Source organism: Hyperoodon ampullatus, assembly GCF_949752795.1.
Source record: "Hyperoodon ampullatus genome assembly, chromosome: 4".
In the NCBI taxonomy this organism is placed as follows: Eukaryota; Metazoa; Chordata; class Mammalia; order Artiodactyla; family Ziphiidae; genus Hyperoodon; species Hyperoodon ampullatus.
The window spans coordinates 41,866,338-41,888,361 of record NC_136917.1 but is presented as its reverse complement, the minus strand read 5'-3'; the positions used below and the strand labels follow the sequence as shown (position 1 = coordinate 41,888,361).

Here is a 22,024-nt window from a genome sequence, read left to right as displayed (position 1 = left end):
GGTCTCTCTCTATGATCCCAGCACCAGAGAACCTGGCACAGAGTAAGCACTTAATATTTGTTGAATTAGCAAAATAGCTCAATGATGAAACCACCTAATTTTTTTTACTTGTGCCAGTGTGTTGACATACCACAATAACCAATTATTCCCCAACTGATGGAAAACATCTCTCACAAACACCATGCAATGATCGTCCTTGTATACATATCCTTGTGTAAAGATTTTTGCAGAATAAGAATCCCTTTTGTGGTGGAATCATTAATCTGGTCCATATGTTTTCTGTGGTCCCTTCCCTCTAGAATTTCATAAATTTAAAACACTTAATTTTTCAGCTTGTTTAAAAGCTACTGCCTGGAACTTTGCAAAATGATCTCCCTGTAGAAAGCCAGTGCTTCCCAATACTGCCCAGATGCAGCCCAAACACTGTAACAGACAGGCTGCCTGCATCCTTGGTGACCAACATCTCCTGCATGCAACGCAGTAGCAGTTCAGTCATCACCTGGGGAAGGCAGTTTTCAGGCAGAGACAGGTCCCTATTGTTGATTCATTCAGCAGAAAGGGGAAAAAAGACAATAACACACTTCCAAGGGCCTGAGAAGGGAGAGGATGCTGAGAAGAGCAGATGCTGGACAAGAGCAGAAAAGGGAGCTTAGGAGTATTTTCGAGTTCCCCAACTAGTGAAGCTTTATCTGAGCTCTCCAATGGAAAAGTCTTCCCAGAAATCTACCTTTCTGCTTCTTTAATTTTTTCACTCCAAAGATATTTGGTAAATTTCTATCAGTATTATGTGTCACAGCTGTGCCAAGACTGGGGAGGAAGCAAATAGGCAAGATAGACCTACTTTCTACCATCTTGGAACTGAAGCTTTAGGACCATTGTCTTTCCATCAGGGGATCTGACATGGACAAATACAGATGGCTGGAGCCCTTTACCTACTTTCCACCAGGAAACAGAATTTGTGTCCCAGTCACTGCTTCTTCTTTTGTGAAAAACATAGCTCCAGTTCTCTCCATGAATGGAGAAGTTGGTCAGAGATCTTTCCCTCTGAGTGCACCCCAAGCAAAACCTGTCAACACACACTAAGCATACTTCCTTTTTCTCCAGGAGCACCTAACACCCACAGGCCTCGCTGGGCAGTGTTCTTAACTTAGGCCAAGGAGAGCTGTGCATGGGCACTTACTGTCACAGAGTCAACATTCAAAGAAGCATAAACCTTGAGACTCAAAGGGAACCTTCAAGACCATCTACTCCTACTCCAATAGTTTCCGAACCTGCTACGGTTCACAGAGCTCTTTGAGAATCGGTGGCCCCTTTAGACTTCCTGTACCGAAAAAGACACGCACGTATCTCAGCACATAATTTCCCCTGTATTTTCAGGAGCTTCATGGACACACCATATAACTGAATATCTGGAATTCCAGAGACCCCATATTAAGAATTCCTACTCTCTATAAAAGCCCATTTGAGCTCTAATGCCCTGATTAGCAGTCTCCGAGTTGGGTGGCAGGAACACAGAGGTAATGTTGTGCCTGTCTAAGTACAATGCTGGTCCCAGTTCAATCCTCGGGTGAGCTACTTATCTTTAGAACATGGAAAAACTCTGCTCGGTGGCCAAGGACAGAACCTCTAAAACCAGTCAGGTGAGCCATCTCATAGTTTTCAAAGAAGATAACACCAAACCCCAAAAGGAAGTGGTGAATCTGGTGGTGTTGAAAGACAACAGCCCAGGGGTTGTCAGGACTGCTGCCCACTGCTGACGGAGCAGTAATGCTCGTATGGATCCTCCATTTCATATACGTTCTCCTCAATGATATAGATGTTTTCCTCTGGATGTGTCCCCTCTCCTGTTGTATTTGCTAACCCCGAGGGAGGGAGGTTGGCCAAAGTGATGAGGCTGTGGAAATAAAGTGATGCAGTTGAGTTAAGCATCCCAGGCAACATGGAATAGAGTTAAGAGAATGGGCTTTGCTGAAGAGATAGCCACCAAGGCAGTATATGATCCTTGAGCAGGTCCTGACTAGGCAGGGGAAACATAAAATAGTAACAAAAATAGTCTGGGGAATAAACTGCACAAATTCAAATTAATCTGAATTTTCTTAGGTATAAAAATGGCATTGTGTTATCTAAGAGAATATCCTTATTCTGAGGAAGTGCAGACTGAAGTGTTTAGGTGAAATGTCAAGATGTCTGAAGCACCTTTACAAATGGTTCAGAAAAAAATATATGTATGTAAATAGAGAAACAGATAAAGCAAATGTGACAAAATATTAAATGACACGCTTAGGTGAAGGGTTCTACTGTTCCTTGCACTATTATTTCAATTATTATGTTGGCTTGAACAATTTCAAAAAGTAAAAGAAATGAATGTGTTATGGATCCAATGAGACTTGAGTTCGAATTCTGCCTCTGTTGCTTACAACCCATGTGATCTTGGGTAAGTTGGATTTGCTTTTTTCATTTATTCATTCAAGAATTATTTAACGTGTTTATACTGTTCTATGCATCAAGAGATGCAACAGTGAACAAAACACAAAAATCCCCTAGAGGCTGTATATTAGAAAACTTAGTGTCTCAGGGTCCTCATCTATAAAATGGGAATAAGTACTCTATCTCACAGGGCTGCTGTAAGGAACGTTTATTCATTCAATCCTCAAATATTAAATGCATACTAAGAATCAGGTGTGTGCTAGGAGATACAGTTGTTAATGTGGCAGACAAGTTCCTAATTTTCTATGGAGTTTACATTTATAGGTGGAAATGAACATTAACCAAATAATTTCATAAAGAATGAATTATTGCATGTAAATATTACCTATTGATATTACCACATTTCAAGTTTCAGCTCTAATAAAGAATACTGACACAGATAATATAAAGCCCTTGCTAAATATTTTATTTGGTCTTATTTGACTTTTTTACTGCAGACTATTTTGTCTTCATAACTATATGATCTAGATTTAGTCTAAAATTATTAGTGGTTTAGAGAGTATGCAGTGGACAGAATCACTTTTTTCTTGGAAGTTTTTAGAACAATACCTATGGTTAGGCCTCATCCCCAAAGATTCTGGTTTATTTGCTCTGGGGTTGACAATAGTATGCTTAAGGGCCCTGGATGATTCTAATAGACAATCAGAGTTTTTTTTTTTTTTTTTTTTAAAGAAGGGAAAGTGGTGGCTATTTATTAATTAATTTATTTTTGCTGTGTTGGGTCTTCATCTCTGTGCAAGGGCTTTCTCCAGTTGTGGCAAGTGGGGGCCACTCTTCATCGCGGTGCGCGGGCCTCTCACTGTCACGGCCTTTCTTGTTGCCGAGCACAGGCTCCAGACGCGCAGGCTCAGTAGCTGTGGCTCACGGGCCCAGTTGCTCCGCGGCATGTGGGATCTTCCCAGACCAGGGCTCGAACCCGTGTCCCCTGCATCAGCAGGCGGACTCTCAACCACTGCGCCACCAGGGAAGCCCGACAATCAGAGTTAAGAAGAGCTGGGCTGGGTTGTAAAAGCCCTGAGAGTAGATTCTGATTTTCTTGTTCATGTCTGTAAACCAGTGGCCACCCAGAACCTGGATGTAGTAAGTACTCAATCAGCTGAACAGTCAGTTCACTGAAAAAGCCCATTAATCAGAAATATATAAGCATTTCCTATCAATGGGAGACAAATTCTTTACCTCAACTTTAGTACTTAAGAAGCTAGAGGGATTAGGGATCAAGAATAAAACCGAGCAACATGTTAAATTTGCATTTCATAAATCTAGGCCTAAAGCAAAAAGGAAGTAGTAAAAATTTAGATCCCAAAGTCTCAGGGCAGGACTTCTAAGAGCAAAGATCAAAGCCCAGATTACAGTAGGAATATCCAAGATTCCCACCTTCCACTACTGCACGCATTATTCTTACCTTAAAATTTGTATCTTCTCTTTGCTATCAGAATACCCTAGGTAAAAAAGGCAAAGAAAAGTCAATTTAAAATGCTTTCATAAAATAAATGAGATAAATAAAATGAGCTAACTGGAGGCAAAGATTGTTTAGGGAAATCTGGTCTACCTATTAGATTGAATTAAATCAAACCACTGATATGCATCTTGATTTATTACATAAACTATGCTAAAAGTAATAAAGATGCATTTTTCATATTTAACAAATATAGGGAGTGCCCACTACGTGTCTGTTAGTATGCTAAGCACCAGGGACACAAAGGTAAACTATGAGCCCTGACATCATGAAACTTGTCTTCTAGTGAGAGAGGCATTTAAGAAAAAAAAAAGTAAATGGGAAAAATAAAATAATTTCAAATTGTGATGTAACAGAAGGAAAAGTATTGCAGCAAAATGGATGGACCTAGAGATTACCATACTGAGTGAAGTAAATCAGACAAATATTATATGATGTCACACATGTGAAATCTAAAAAATAATACAAATGGATTTATTTACAAAACAGGAACAGACTCACAGACACAGAAAACAAACTTATGGTTATCAAAGGGAAAAGGGGTGGGGGTAGGGATAAATTAGGAGTTTGGGATTAACAGATACACACCACTATATATAAAATAGATAAACAACAAGGATTTACTGTATAACAAGGGAACTATATTCAATATCTTTTTTTTTTTTTTTTTTTTTTGCGGTATGCGGGCCTCTCCTGTTGCGGAGCATGGGCTCTGGATGCGCAGGCTCAGCGGCCATGGCTCACGGGCCCAGCCGCTCCGCGGCATGTGGGATCTTCCCAGACCGGGGCACGAACCCGTGTCCCCTGCATCGGCAGGCGGACTCTCAACCACTGCGCCACGAGGGAAGCCCAGAAGAAATGATCTTTAAGTTCAGTTCTGAAAGAAGAGAATGAGTCAGCCAAATGAAAAGCCGGGGTGAGCATTCTGGATCGAGGAAAGCCCTGGTAAAGATAGTGGTGAGTGGCTGAAACTGAAAGCATGGCTGGAATAAGAGAGTGGCACAAGGTAAGGTCTGAGAGGGAGGCTGGGCTAGATACTACAGGACCTTGTAAGTCATAATCAGGAGTTTGGATTTTATTCTAAGACATAGGAAATAACTGAAGGCCAGAAATATGATCTGACTGGGTTTTAAGAAAATCACTCTGGCTGCTATGTGGAGAATGAATTAAAAGCAGGTATGAAAAAATGAGGAGGTAAGTAGAGAACTGCCTCAGAGTAAGGTGGTGAAAGAAAGATGCAGAATTATGAATGGACTTTAGATATGATTTGGAGAAAGTGCAGGAAAGTGAAGTTGGATTGTGTATTAGGAGTGATGAAAGAGGGGATTCAAGGATGGCTTCTGGCTCTCTGGCTTAAGCAACCAGGTGTATGATAATGAAACACTATGAAGAAGATCAGGGAGGGGGAGGTTGGGTTCTAAAAAGGTGGAATATAGACTCTAGAGCTCCTTTCTTGACACAATGTGGGACACATCTAAGTGGAGATAACAACTGGACAGCTGGCCAATCAGTACCAACACCCTTGAGTGCTGGAGAGAGAAATTAAGGATGACATTTAAGTCTATGGGAATATAGGTCGTCATCAGCCAGAGGGCATGGAGAGAGGAAAAGGGCCAGCCCTGAGGAATCACAACATCTGAAGATCATGCTGAAGAAGAGAAAATAACAAAAATGACTGAAAGGAGTGGCTAGTGAAGACAGTGGTGTTTCAGAAGCCAAGAGAAGGAAGACTTTTTAGAATGAGTGAGAGTCAACTTAGTTATTGCTGAAAGATGTACTACAATGAAGACAGAGGTATCTACAGGATTTAGCAAAATGGAGGTCACTGGTGAGCTTGACTGAAACTATTTCCATGGCACTTCAGGAGTGGAAGCTAAATTGGGAGGGTGGGTGGTTAAAAGAGTGCGGAAGGGTGAGATGTAGGAACAACTCATCTGAGAAATACGGCTGTAAAGGAGAGCAGAGAAATGGGAGTCGCTGGAGAGAAATGTGTGAACTAGGCCATATTTTTATGCTAATAAAAACAGCATAAACAGGAATGGAGAGAGAGATAATTCTGGAGAAAGTGATCAAAGGAAGAACGAAGCCTTGGCTAAGGCAAAGTGGTTGAAACAGGCTTTTAATATTTCATCAGTGCAGTGAGAGGCGAGGGAGATTTGAGCAGCAGTGAAGTATGTGATGCTCATCTCAGTGCACTAGAAAGATACAGGATTGCTGGACATTACTGAGTACCAATTTATGGCTTTGATGTCATGACTTAAAAACCTATCACCTTGGTTGTATGATTTTCTCCAGCAACTTCTAGGGAAAAGATTGCAAATCGAATACAACTTTCCCATCTATTCTTCTAAGTAGTCATATTTTGGGAGTAATTATATGTGTGTACAAAACATGACTTCTCCCACTCCTCATCACCCTCCTTCCATACCCTTCTACACAAACCAGAACAGTCCCTAATATCCAGGCCTTGGCAAAACTCAAAAAGTGGGTGTTGTCATTGCTCTTTATCAACCTGTAGACTCCATATTCATGTGGTCAATTTCCACACTCCACTGCTATCTCTCCATAAACCCAGGTAAGTGGGGGTGAGTAGCTTCTTCCTCTCAACAATCCATTTACCATTAATGGCAGAGTAACAAAATGGTGAGCAAGACAGCCCCAGTTTCAAATCCTCTATCAATTAACTGTGTAGCTTTGGGCAAGCTACTTAACCTTTTAGCACACTGGTTCTCCAACTGGTAAATGAGAATAATATTAGTACTTTCTCAACAGGGTAGTTATGAGGATTTAATGCACATAAAGCACTTGGCAGCTTCAAGCCACACAGAATGAGCAACTCATCCCAGTTTTCCCTGGACTGTCCCAGTTTTAGCACTGAAAACCCACACATTAGGAACCTCCTTCAATCCTGGGAAAATTTGGAATGGTTTGTAACCCTACACATAGTTGATGTTTATGTATTAGTAAGAAATGCTGATAAAATAATAGTGGTATAAGGCCTTGGTCTCTGCACCAAAGAGAAGAGAATATATCACAGTTATAAAAGTATGTGAGGCTTTTGGGGTGATGGAAGTGTTTGGGCATTGATTGTGGTGATGGTTTCCTGGGTGAAACCATCTATTGAAATTGACATCAAGTTGAACACACTTTAAATATACAGTTTATTGCATATAAATCATACTTAATTTTTTTAAATAAAGATAAGTAACTTAGATAAGTAACTTAGAAACAAAATATGTGTCCTGAGTGCCACAATGGAGGAAAATACAAATGCTGCAACTCTGGGCATGACCCAGTGTTAAAGGAACCTGCTCTTTAAAAAACCATGCCTGAGAAATAAATAAGATAGAAAAATGCACAGAAGAAAGTGATTGTCGTTGCTGTGCTTCCTAATAAAACTAGACATATTCATGAATTAAAAAGGTTTATTTTCAGGCTTCCCTGGTGGCGCAGTGGTTGAGAGTCCACCTGCTGATGCAGGGGACACGGGTTCATGCCCCGGTCCCAGAAGATTCCACATGCCGCGGAGCGGCTGGGCCCGTGAGCCATGGCCGCTGAGCCTGTGCGTCCGGAGCCTGTGCTCCGCAACGAGAGAGGCCACAACAGTGAGAGGCCCGCGTACCGCAAAAAAAAAAAAAAAAAAAAAAAGGTTTATTTTCTTAACAAAAGATAAAAGAACAGGTACTAGAATCAACCTACTTGAATTTGAATTCCAGCTTTGCCACTTATTGATTCTGAAACCTTGAGAAAACCTTGAAAGTTTACCGTCTCTAAACGTTACTCTCCTCTGCTATAAGAATAGGGATAACAGTGCTATCTACCTTATGTAAGATGGTGACAAAGATAAATATAAAACATGCCTGTTACATGGTAAGCACTGAATAAAAATGAGCTATTATTATTCTTGAGATTTGGAAGGACTAAAGAGTATTTATTCTAATCACCTGTAGGTATAAATATAAACTAATAATTCTATCTTAGGTTTGTGTTGGCTCCTATATTAACAGTTCCTTATCAGATGGAGAGAGAAGCACCATCAAATGACTTACATTTGAGAATTAAAGCACCAGAGATAAGAACAAGAGCCAGCCCAGCAGAAACCCCTGCTCCGATGTAGAGGCCTGTTGTGGTGGTGGTGCCCATGTCTTGTAACTCATTAGCCAGTGTGGATATTTCCTATGGAAACACGAACAGAATTGCAGCAAATGACCAGAAATCCATTGTCTGCCCAGCCAGTCTCATGACTTATGCATGGGACCATCCCTTTCACAGTACCTCAGGAATGCAGGGACCTTGAAATGACTCATGATCTGTCCCCTTCTAGACAAGCCTCAAACCACCCAAAGAAAGGGATTAGCTGAATCTTTGGAGTTAGCAAGGGAATAATAGGTGCCTGTCTGTGCTGTGGACTCCCCTTTCCTCAAATAAAAAGTGGGGCCCTGTTCATTGACGATTCCCTGGTGTTCCCAGGGAGTTTCAGAGTGGTCTAAATTTGGTGTCTTGCCATGAAACCCCAACTTTCACAGAAAGACAGTGATTTAAAAGCTAGGAATTTGCAGCCAGACTGTCTTGGGTTCAAATCCCAGTTCTGTCACCAAAGAGCTGTGTCATCTTGTAGAGTTATCAGGAAAATTAAGTGACGAAAACCAGAAAATGCTTGGCACAGAGCCTGGTACAGGATAAACCTCAATCAGTGGTAGCTATTATTGCTATTGCTCTAATTAATTCGATATTTTGTTAACTCAGTGACAGCGAACATACTGCTTCTAAAATTTCACTTCATGTTCCTCCTTTAAAAAGAGTAATAGTAAACACTTTTAAAACAATGTCAAAGAATTAAGTCTTCCATTTATTCAACAGACATTTACTTCAGGAGTGCACCGTGCAAGGTTACTTGCAGTAAGCACTGTGGGCACACAGAGGTACTGAAAAGGCAGACCTGGATTGCAAAGAGGACAGGACAAACACAAAATGCTTGACACTGAGTCAGAGACTGAGTTAAATGAATGCAGACTCCTGGATACGTCCTCAAAGAATTTTCCAGTCACTGCTATCAGCTTGTTTTCTAATGCAGTGGTCCCCAACCTTTTTGGCGTTTCAAGGAAGACAATTTTTCCGCAGACCGGGGTTGCGGGGGATGGAGGGGTGATGGTTCAGGGGGTAACGCGAGCGATGGGGAGCGGAAGATGAAGCTTCGCTTGCTCACCCGCTGCTCACCTCCTGCTGTGCAGCCCGGTTCCTAACAGGTCTCAGACCGGTACCGGTCCACGGCCCGGGGATTGGGGAGCCCTGTTTTAGTGGTTTTCCCTTTTACTCTGAGAAGGTGGGAGACACTAAAATGGTGGTTGAATACTGCTTTATTTTTAGTTAGATACCTAAGTTCTTGGCTTAGAATATTCTTGCCTGGTGTCTTATCATAAATAAATAAATTTAAACAATCTTTCTCATTAGGGTTGCAATGGAAGCAAGGAGAAACATATTCTGGGGTGATGGAGGGTGTCCGAACCCTCCACAGTGGTATACAGCTGTGAAATTTGAGAATAAGGACAAAATGCTAATGCTTCTTCCTTTTGGTTTTCCAGCACCTACTATGTGACAGGCACTTCACATGCATCACCCCACTCCATCCTTACAACAGGACTCGCAGTTACAACAGTCATCAGCAACATGTTACAGCCAAGGAACCTGAAGCCAAGGGAGATTAAGGCATTTTCCCCCAAGGAATGAGTGGGCAGGAAGGAAGTCTAAAGCCATACTTCTTTTCCTCTGAGTTGAGCATAAGGTCAGCTCACACACACAGTTACTCACTGTTTGATTTTTATCATGGAGGGTCTCCAGTGTCTGTGTCTCTGCCACAAAGAAGAAAAATAGCCAGTAGAACAGTTAAGAATGCTTTCTTTTATATGAGTTTTTTAAAATCTTAAAAGCTACCTATAATCCTATTTGAAATTAATTCTACTCCATACTCTTCACAATAATTAACTGAGAGACAAACAAAACTTATTGAACACTTACAAATCAACTTCAGAATGACCGCATTTTTTTTGTCCAGATGATGTACCCAACTACTTATGTTCTATGAAATGGAGACTTCTTCCAGGAAAACCTATTTTGAATATGTGGTTTGTTGTGTCCTCAGGGCCCTAAAGGGGTCTGCAAAATTCCAACAACGCTGATGACACAGAGGCAGGCATTATAATTAGACTTTTTTTTAGATCAAATAACTGTTCTTTAATATGTATTTTGTTCATTTTTTTAATTGAAGTATAGTTGATTTACAATGTTGTGTTAGTTTCAGGTGTACAGCAAAGTGATTCAGAATATATATATATTCTTTTTCAGATTCTTTTCCCTGATAGGTTATTACAAACTATTGAGTATAGTTCCCTGGGCTATACAGTAGGTCCTTGTTGATTATCTGTTTTACATATAGTAGTGTGTATATGTTAATCCCCAACTCTTAATTTATCCCTCCCTTCTCCCTTTCCCCTTTGGTAACCATATGTTTGTTTTCTATGTCTGTAGGTCTATTTGTTTTGTAAGTAAGTTCGTTTGTATCATTTTTTTTAGATTCCACATATAAGTGATATCGTATGATATTTGCCTTTCTCTGTCTGGCTTACTTCACTTAGTATGATAATCTCAAAGTCCATCCATGTTGCTGCAAATGGCATTATTTCATCCTTTTTTATGACTGAGTAATATTCCATTGCACAAATGTCCATCAGCAGATGAATGGATAAAGAAGATGTGGCATGGTTAGACTTTGAAAGGTAATGAAAGTTAATTTTCTTTAAAAAAATTTAACATTTACTCGTTAAGAGTAAGACACGGTATTTTGTTCCCTAAAAAATTGAAAATAATAATAACTGTAACTATAATTTGCCATGAACAGGCATTGTACTAAATTCTTCAAGGGAAGCATCTCATTTAGCATTCAAAACAACTATCTTAAAGTAGGGACTATTAGTCCCATTACACAGATGAAGAAGCTGAGAATTAGGAAGCTAAGTGACTTACCCAAAGTCACACAGCTTAGTGAATAACAGAAATGGCCTTCCAATTTAGGTCCACGTGGCTTTAAGCACACACTCTTAACTGTGCTGCCTCCAACAAGGCTCATCTCGGCACTGTGATTACGAAGCCTCCACACTGCCCAGCTGCCAGCTCACTTTCTTTCCTTTTTATTCATTTAGTTAGTCATCTGCCTATCCATTCGATGAACATGTACTACACCCCCACTCTATGCCAGGCACGGTGGACAGAACAGTGAACAAGATGCACACAGGACCTGACCTCGTAAACACTACATTCTAAAAACCAATAAGTTGTCAGCTTTGGGAAGATTAAGCATGCCAACGTATTTTTCTGTGTGAGTCAGAGGCTCTGAAACTTCCTAAATGTCAAGGTCACTTTCTGGAAGCTTAGAAGTCTAAACCTTTTAATGTAGAACTGGTTTACAGACTCTGATTTTAATATTATAAAAGCATATTCTCAGCCTAAAGTTTAAAAAAAAAAAAAAGGAAAGGAAAGAGATTATCTTCCACTTACCTTAGCTCCTATTTCCCAAAAGGAATTTAAAAAACACACTGGTGGAACTACTAAGTAAACATGCATCTTAACCACACACAACATTTTCTAGTGTAAATCCAGTTTCTGTTTCCCTATAATTACTTTTCTTGGCTTAAATGGTAAGACTGTCTAACTTTTTTTTAAATTTCATTTTACAGTGAAAATGATCAATAAAATAGAGCACTGTTGGGTTATCACAGCTTATTTTCACATAGGTAGACATCAACCAAGATGGGTGGGACAGTTGGGGGAAGTTACAATGTTTTTCCTAGAGGACCCAAGACTGGGGGGGTGGGGGGAGATGACAATGGGGGAGGCACGTGATGATTTTAAAAGTATATAAATTTAATAGTTACCATCTAGCATGTATTATGTGCCAGACATGGTGCTTCACACTTTATGTGCACAATATCTTTTAATCTTCACCACAATAGGTAGGTACTATTATTTTCTCAATTTTAAAATGAAGAAACTGAGTCTCAGAGAAGTACTTTGTGCAAATCACACAGCTATTAACTGGCAAATCTGAGATTCAAACCAAGTCTACCTCCGAAGCTAAGGATTCATCCATGATCCAGTCCTGCCTTCTTCAGGTGGAAGAGACATTGCATTTATTCTGTGTTCAAAGCGGGTTTAGGATCTTCAAAGACCCTTGGGACTCCTACTTGTTAAGGCTCCTCTCCACTTTATAGCATTTATATTAAATGTACTCACATTACTCAGCCATAAAAAGAAAGGAAACTGAGTTATTTGTAGTGAGGTGGATGGACCTAGAGTCTGTCATACAGAGTGAAGTAAGTCAGAAAGAAAAACAAGGAACAAGACACGGTTGTCCACTCTCACCACTATTATTCAACATAGTTTTGGAAGTTTTAGCCACAGCAATCAGAGAAGACAAAAATAAAAGGAATCCAAATAGGAAAAGAAGAAGTAAAGCTGTCACTGTTTGCAGATGACAGGATACACAGAGAATCCTAAAGATGCTACCAGAAAACTACTAGAGCTAATCAATGAATTTGGTAAAGTAGCAGGATACAAAATTAATGCACAGAAATCTCTTGCATTCCTATACACTAATGATGAAAAATCTGAAAGAGAAATCAAGGAAACACTCCCATTTACTATTGCAACAAAAAGAATAAAATACCTAGGAATAAACCTACCGAAGGAGACAAAAGACCTACATGCAGAAAACTATAAGCCACTGATGAAAGCAATTAAAGATGATACAAACAGATGGAGAGATATACCATGTTCTTGGATTGGAAGAATCAACATTGTGAAAATGACTATACTACCCAAAGCAATCTACAGATTCAATGCAATCCCTATCAAACTACCACTGGCATTTTTCACAGAACTAGAACAAAAAATTTCACAATTTGTATGGAAACACAAAAGACCCCAATAGCCAAAGCAATCTTGAGAAAGAAAAACGGAGCTGGAGGAATCAGATTCCCTGACTTCAGACTATACTACAAAGCTACAGTAATCAAGACAGTATGGTACTGGCACAAAAACAGAAAGATAGATCAATGGAACAGGACAGAAAGCCCAGAGATAAACCCACGCACATATGGTCACCTTATTTTTGATAAAGGAGACAGGAATATACGATGGAGAAAAGATAGCCTTTTCAATAAGTGGTGCTGGGAAAACTGGACAGCTACATATAAAAGAATGAAATTAGAACACACCCTAACACCATACACAAAAATAAACTCAAAATGGATTAAAGACCTAAATGTGAATGGCCTAAATGTAAGACCAGACACTATAAAACTCTTAGAGGAAAACGTAGGGAGAACACTCCATGACATAAATCATAGCAAGATCCTTTTTGACCCACCTCCTAGAGAAATGGAAATAAAAACAAAAATAAACAAATGGGACCTAATAAAACTTAAAAGCTTTTGCACAGCAAAGGAAACCATAAACAAGACGAAAAGACAACCCTCAGAATGGGAGAAAATACTTGCAAATGAAGCAACTGACAAAGGACTAATCTCCAAAATTTACAAGGAGCTCATGCAGCTCAATATCAAAAAAACAAACAACCCAATCCAAAAATTGGCAGAAGACCTAAATAGACATTTCTCCAAAGAAGATATACAGGTTGCCAACAAACACATAAAACAATGCTCAACATCACTAATCATTAGAGAAATGCAAATCAAACCTACAATGAGGTATCACCTCACACCAGTCAGAATGACCATCGTCAAAAAATCTACAAACAATAAATGCTGAAGAGGGTGTGGAGAAAAGGGAACCCTCTTGCACTGTTGGTGAGAATGTAAATTGATACAGCCACTATGGAGAACACTATGGAGGTTCCTTAAAAAACTAAAAATGGAACTACCATACAACCCAGAAATCCCACTACTGGGCATATATCCTGAGAAAACCATAATTCAAAAAGAGTCATGTACCACAATGTTCTTTGCAGCTCTATTTACAATAGCCAGGACATGGAAGCAACCTAAGTGTCCACTGACAGATGAATGGATAAAGAAGATGTGGCACATATATACAATGGAATATTACTCAGCCATAAAAAGAAACAAAATTGAGTTATTTCTAGTGAGGTGGATGGACCTAGAGTCTGTCATACTGAGTGAAGTAAGTCAGAAAGTGAAAAACAAATACCGTATGCTAACACATATATAGAATCTAAAGAAAAAAAAAATGGTTCTGAAGAACCTAGGGGCAGGACAGGAATAAAGACACAGACGTAGAGGATGGACTTGAGGACACGGGGAGGGGGAAGGGTAAACTGGGACGAAGTGAGAGAGTGGCATGGACATATATACACTACCAAATGTAAAACAGATAGCTAGTGGGAAGCAGCTGCATAGCACAGGGAGATCAGCTTGCTGCTTTGTGTCCACCTAGAGGGGTGGGATAGGGAGGGTGGGAGGGAGACACAAGAGGGAGGGAATATGGGGATATATGTATACGTATAGCTAATTCACTTTGTTATACAGCAGAAACTACCACAACATTGTAAAGCAATTATACTCCAATAAAGATGTTAAAGAAAAATTTTTTTAAAGAATTGCAAAACTGAAAAAAAAATAATACCCACATTACACACTAAAGAAAAGGTGTAACTACACACAAGTTGACTTGCAGGTAACTACCTGAAATAATATTACATATTATGGTCATGTCATTAAATACTAATTAATTTCAATTTTCCATTTTATATTCATAGTTTGGAGCCATTGGCTTTCTTTGTTTAAGTATTTTCTCAGGCCTTTGAAAAGCTCAGAGATTATAGGTACTCTGCCTATATTCTCAGATGCAAAAGATGGCTCCATTTCTGTTGCCCTAAAGGGAAGGAACAAACAAGTAAAAACTGAAGGGAAGGACACTTCTGGTTATGGTATAGACACTTCTAAAAACAATGCACTGTGTTGTGAGGAAGCTACCTCTCCATCTCAGAAGGTGTGTAAGCATACAGCAAATGCCAACTTGGGAGTGATGTTGTAAAGAACCTTGAAACACGAGATGGGAAAGTGGGATCCTTCAAGTCCCTTCTAGGTCTACATTTGTAGGATTCTTTAAAATATAACAATGGCATATGATGAACACCTGTATGATTTGGTTAGCCCACTACGTGGGCAATCATCTGTTTCCACCATATTTAATTTCCTCACTAATTTCATAAGAGATGTTGGCTACCAGTGACTAAAGAACCACCAAAGATTCAACCTCTAGAGAGCTGATGTTAATATCTATAATAATAATTAATATTTGAGTGCTTTCTCTGGGCCAGGCACTATGCTGAGTGCTTTACATACATGATCACATCAATCTTTACAACAATCTTATGACATAGGCACTGGAATTACCCTCATTGTAGAGGTAAGGAAACTAAGCCTCACAGAGTTTGAGCAACATAACTGAGTTCATGAAACTACTACAAAAAGCTGCATTAGAACCCATTCTGCCTGTCACTGACATAACCTGACTTAACCACAATCTCATTCTGCCTCTGGATCTTAACGATAATGACAATAACTAACATGTACTGAGTATGTACCATGATCAGACACTGGGCTAAGCACTTTAGACACACTTCCTTATTTAAATCTGAGATTTATGAGATTAGGATTTGGAATTTACCTATTATTAACCTCATTTTACAGAATGAAAGACTGAGCTCTGGAGAGTTTAGGGAGACCAGGGCTCTGACAGGAAATATTTAAGATTAACCTCCCTGATCAACGTGACCTAAGGTCTGCTCTTTCGACCCTATCTTCTCTTCCAAAGCGGCAGGGAAAAGTCCTTGTTGAATTAGTTGAAGAATTTAGCTGCTCCTTCTGAGGTCAAAATCTGAGGAAGATGATGGACTTTATTCCAGTTAGAAGGGATTCTTGAAATCACCTAATCCAGATTACACCAAACATGGACTGGGGTCAGTTCATGAAAACATCACCAGTCGAGGAGTAATCAGAAAATAAAAAGGACAATGTAATGAGTTTTTCATTAGATTAAACTTATTGAATTTAAAAGTGTCTTTTTTTTTTTTTTTAATGCAGGGGTGGCAATAGTAGAAATTTTTCTTTCCTTGTTTGGCAAAATACATAGCTCATCAAAATTCTTTTTTGGGGGTTGGGAATTATACTGGGTGGTGAGATCCAAAAGTCTCTGAACCCATACCTCAGACAGAAGAGGAAGCTGCTTTCCAGAGAAGCGAAAGGCTTTGGCCCAGGTCTGAGAGCTACTCCTGACTAATTTAGAACCCTAGCCCAGGGCTCCTTTTTCCCAGCACAAATTTACTTCCACCACCTCCCTCACCTCAAACACTATCTTGGGTGCACAGTTTGAGAAAATTCAAACTGTTTTCTCATGTTTTCCCCATATTCAAAATCCTCTTAACTCAGAAACCAACTAAAGGCTTCCTCCTAGATCCCATATGTAATTACCTGAGCCAGGTCCCTCGGTGGTGAGCGTCCTTGGAAAGGCTGTAGTGATGTCCCTCCATGGAGTCTGAGCAGGGGTGACCTTGGCTAAAGACAGAAACCAACGTAAGGATGAGGCTTCTCTGAGAGCAGAGAGCTTGTTGCAGGGAATCAAAGGGGCAGCAGAAACAACTGTAAACACAACAAAAGAAGAGAAACACATGCTCAACTTCCAAACCTACCTGAACACCTTCGTTAAGAATGCATGACACTCCAAATGTCTGACAGAGGTGTTACAGTCATCGTTATCACAGTCTAATTGTTAATAATGGAACTTACAGCCACAGTAAATGTTTTTCATCAAACATCTCATAAAATCCTTCCAGTGGCCTATAGGGTAGGCAGTATCATATTTTACAGAGGAGGAGGTCACAGAGTTTAAATAACTTGCCCAAGATTACACAGCCGGTAAGAAGCAGTGTCAGATTTGAACTTAGCTCCATCAGCCACTAAGTACATGCTCTATAAATGTTAAAACATGCAAGCACACGTGCCTCCTCTCCCCCACACATGCAGAGTCCAGTGGTTCTCAATCCTGGCTGCACATGGGGGAGAATCATCGGGGGTAGATTTGTAAAACCCCCGTGCTCAGACTCTACCTCCAGAGACATGATTTTTCTGGTTGTGGGGGTGGAGCCCAAGCATCTGTGGGAGTTAAAAGGTTCCCCAGGTGATTTTAATGACCACTCAGGTACTCAGACCTCTGATCTAAGCCTTTCCTCCATTCTCTAGATCCTAGCCATGAGGTTCAAAATAGATGGAGGGAATTAATCATGGCTGGGCATTGCTGGTGGGGCCTGTTAAACTTTAGGTCTTAGGGGCCCAACCTGAGGGCTTTAATTGGGAAGACCGGAGGTGAGACCAATCAGTGTATTTAATATGATCCACAGGCAAATCTCATTCAGAAAGAAGGTATGCAAAGGTCCACTCACCTGGTTTGATGACCAACTCCATGTTTGATTTTTGATCATTCATTAGGCCTGGGAATTGGATCCGGCAGCAATACGTCCCACTGTCAGCTGAAGTCACATTCTTTATGGTCAAGGTCACGTCTCCTTTGCGGAAATTCCTCTTTAGTAGGTATCTACTGGATGTCCAATAGCTCAAGTTCCATCCATCAGTGCTGAGTACCAAACTGTGACATTGAAACACAGGGCAGGGTCCCTTGCCCCAACACACAGGCACGAGATCCTCAGGGGTCGGTGGAGAGTAGGTGCAGGGCAGATCAGCATCCTGACCCACCTCAGACACGTATACTCCTTCCAAAGACCCTGCATAAAGAGGGAAGGAGAGCAATGAGGAAGGCTGTTCCATTTCAAGAAAACTGCAAGCAATGCCTTGCAGAATAAAGAGGAAACCACTACTGCTATCCTGTTTGGAGGACAGTTCACTACAGCAATGATTCTCAGGATTGAGGAGCACTGGAATCTCCAGGAAGCCTTGTTCAAACACAGACGGCTGGGCTCAACCGTCAGAGTTTAGAGTTTTAATCTGATTAAATATTAATCAGAGCTCCTGATTTAATAGTTTGGCAGGGGAGGGGGGCAAAAATTTGTATTTCTAACAAGTTCCCAGGACATGCTGATATGGCTGGTCTCAAAACCTCACTTTGAGAACCAGTGCCCCAGGAGAGAACTGTGGCCGGTCCTGTGAACACCGAAGGGCAGTGCTGATGGAAACAGACAATCAGACAATGGGTAATTGTCAGCCAGGAAAAGAGCTCACCCATCTGGGCTAGTTGTCTGTTCACCAACACAGGGCAGTTATCCTAACACAAATCTCTTTTGTTTTTCAAGCACCAGGCACATAATAAAAAAGCCTTGGCTGAATCAGAAGTTAGTGTATGGCTGTTCTGAGGTTTAAAATTAATATATATATATATATATATATATATGTACACACACATATTCAAACAGCATAAAAAGTATATGAAAACTCTACTCCCTCTCCCTGCTCTTTTCCATTTCCCAGCTCCCTTTCCCAGAGTCTATTCATTAAGAAGCATTCATGTATTCCCACTCCCCTGCAACACACACACACACACACACACACACACACAAGTCCAATATACCCATTATTCTGCTCCTTACTTTCTTCAATTAACCTTATGACTTACAGACACCACATATCATTATGTTTCGTCAGCATCACTGTTTGTATCATGGATATATCATAATTTCTTTACCCACTACCCTACTGGTGGACCTTTAGGTTGCTTCCAAACTTTTGCTCTTGCTAGCATTACGATGACCATCCTTGCGTCTTCATCTTGTGCTATCCAATTGCAAAAATCCAGACTTACTTGTAAGTAGTAGCAGCAAGAGCAGGACACAGTCGAAGGAAAAATGTGAAAACATGGGTTCTGAAGAAGAAAAGGCAAAGAATGACTCTGTTTAGGTGCCGTTTTAATTCTCCAACTGAACTGGGTACTTCCTGGAACTGTGTCTCCTCCCCAGTCACAGGAGTAGTGGCCACTCTCCCAACTGCAGGCCCAGCACACCAGATGTCTAACGACCAATCACTCCTCTATTAACACTGTCAAGTCTACGATGACAGCGAAGGAAACCCCGCTTCTCTCCTATGCTAGACCACACACATCCTGTGAGGACTCTGACATTTATTCTGTCCGCATCAACAAAGAGGAAGCGATACTCAGAGGAAGAAAAGGGTTACTTCGTCAAGTGTCTCTTGGCAAGTAGAGTGAGCCCTCTACTGTCTCTGGTGAAATAATACATAGTCCTCTGTTTGAAATGGACAGTATTTATTGGAAACACAGGTAGAAATGTATCAGTCATGCATTCATTCAGTCAAGTCAGTCAACTGGTGAGTCCTGTGACCAGTGTTTATGAAGCATCTACTATGTGTCAGGCACTGGACTAGGAGGTGGGAAATACCACCATGAATGGCCTGTTCCTTATACTCATGTTTAAGTGCCCTTTCCACTCCAGTCATGAGCCTAATTCTTAGCCTTTGCTCTAACACGAATTGGACTATGTCATATAACCTTGTTAGGTCTGCCTCCTCATTTATAAAATTTATCAAATGAGGAAATTGTGCTAGGTGATATATGCACAGCTCCCTGCTCTAATATTCTGACTTTGACCTGAACTTTCAAACTCTTCCACTTAGGAGAAATGCATTCCTTTCTGCAATGCTTCTTTCCCCCTCCTGTGGGGGGAACTGAGGGGACCTCAATGTTCTATTTCCTCTCATATACACAAGATGTCCCCTCTCCTCCCACCCCACAGGCTTTGGGCATTAACTGTCAGAAAGTATTGAGTTCCAGCCACACTCTCCATCACTGAGGTAACATCTCAGACCCAAACAATCTCAGCCCTGGGAGAGTAACTTTTGTCTGGAAACCTTAAAAGCCAATGGTTATTTACAAAAGGGAAGTGAGCTCACGATGAAATAGTTTCTGAAAACCCTGTGGCCTTTCTCTGTCTTCCCTGCCTGAATTTCCTTGTCATTCACTTTATTTTTTTTAATTTTATTTTTTTCTAGTTGCGGTGAGCGGGGGCTACTCTTCGTTGTGGTGCGGGGGCTTCTCATTGCGATGGCTTCTCTTGTTGCGGAGCACAGGCTCTAGGTGCGCGGGCATCAGTAGTTGTAGCACGTGGGCTCAGTAGTTGTGGCTTGCGGGCTCTAGAGCGCAGGCTCAGTAGGTGTGGCACATGGACTTAGCTGCTCCACGGCATGTGGGATATTCCCGGACCAGGGTTCGAACCCGTGTCGCCTGCATTGGCAGGCGGCTTCTTAACCACTGAGCCACCAGGGAAGTCCTTGTAATTCACTATAAACCTTATTAAATGCATGTAATATAAATATCCAGCTTGTTCTATGTGTGTACTTCCATAGCGCCACAGAGCTAGCAGTTACTCAAGAGATCATGTTCAATTTCTTCATTGTATACATACGGGAAACTGAGACCTGAAAAGATTGATTTGCCCAAAGGTACGTGATTGGTCATTTCAAATAAGAACATGAGTCCCCTAAGCTCCAGATTTTTTCCATTATGAACTACGTTTCATGAATTTCATATCTGCCCTTAATATGTCTGCCCACATATCTAAAAACAACCAGCAAATGCCCATATCCAAGTGTAAGACAGGCTAGATTAAACACGGGGTCAGAGGTTAGATTTACTAACAGCATGACTTCAAGCAACACTCTTAAAAGTTTTAGCCATCAGATTTTGTGTTCTGATTTTTGTTTTGTTTTTTATTATTATTACTCTGTTTTCTGTTCATCTCTAGAATTGCTACTGGGTCCAACTTTATAAAACATTAACAATGTATTAATTCATTGAAGTCTAGACATGAAGGAGCCTAGAAATCTACTCTAACCCCTTTCTTTTATTCTGTGTATAAAGGACTGTTTCTGAACATTGTCATGTTCATTTAACTCTTATTTCGTTTTTTTTTTAACTGTTTAGGTAATACATCCAAATGGCTGAAGTTTAAAGCAATATAAAAAGCTTACATTAAGAAGCCTCATTCCCACCCCTCCAAGTCCACTAATTTCCCCCACCCAACCTATAGGTTTCTATTGTCATGTCTTTTGTGTATCCTCCTAATGCAAACACAAGAAAATAAAAGATATATTCTTATTCCTTCCTTTCTTAAACAAAAGAGCATACCATACATACATTTTGCACCTTGCATTTTCTATTTACTATTTTATATAAAAATTTTCTGACATATCAAAAGCAGAGAATAGTACATACTCCCAATACACAAATTCAAAATCATCAAACTTTCATTTTAAAACAAATCCCAGATGTCATGTTATTTCACCCTTACAGACTTCAGTGTGCATCTTGTTTTCAAAAAATTGACACTCTATATATAATCATAATACCATTATCACACAAGACATAATTAATAATGATGTTTTAGCAGCACCTGACACTTCAGTCCATAATCGAATTCCCCTGATTATCTCAAAAATGTCCTTTTATTATAGGTTTAAGTCCAGACCTAAACAGCTCCCTAAATTGCATTTGGTTGTTATGACACTTAAGTCTCTTTTAATTGAGTACAGTCTTCCCTCCTTTCCCCCTGCCATTGACTACTTGTACAAACCAACTGTCCTGTGCACTGTTCCATATTCTGGGTTTGTCTGTTTCCTTGTGGCATCATTGAAAGTATTCCTCTTTTCTTTGTATTTCCTATAAATGAAACTTAGCTCTAGAGGTTTGGTTAGATTCAGGTTCCACTTTTTGGCAAGAATACACAGCTGGTGCTATTCCATCACAGTTGTCTGATTGCCCCACATCTAGGGATGCTAAGATTGATCAGCTTGCAACTTTCTTTTTCAACTTCACATTCTATTCTGAGCACCTCCATCTCAGCTCATACAGAATGTCCTCGTTCTTTATTATAGCTACATAGATCTCACTGGGTGAAAACACTAGGTGAAAATAACAAAGTGATCATTCCCTTGAAAAGAATACTTCATGTCTCAATTTATTTGTAAAGATGATCATAAAAGACCCATCAAGGTCTATGATTCTTTAATTATGCGCAACAGAAGTTTG

General features: G+C 40.3%; 1 protein-coding gene across 1 annotated transcript; it reads right to left on the bottom strand.

Moving 5' to 3' along the window:
- Positions 1-1,734: 1,734 nt before the first annotated feature.
- Positions 1,735-18,842, bottom strand: HAVCR2 (hepatitis A virus cellular receptor 2; the record flags this gene model as incomplete). Its single annotated transcript, XM_079704101.1, has 7 exons — positions 1,735-1,894; positions 3,890-3,926; positions 7,993-8,119; positions 9,752-9,792; positions 16,450-16,617; positions 17,418-17,756; positions 18,788-18,842. The coding sequence occupies 7 exons, from the start codon at positions 18,840-18,842 to the stop codon at positions 1,735-1,737; spliced, it is 927 nt and encodes a 308-aa protein (XP_079560227.1).
- Positions 18,843-22,024: the final 3,182 nt, after the last annotated feature.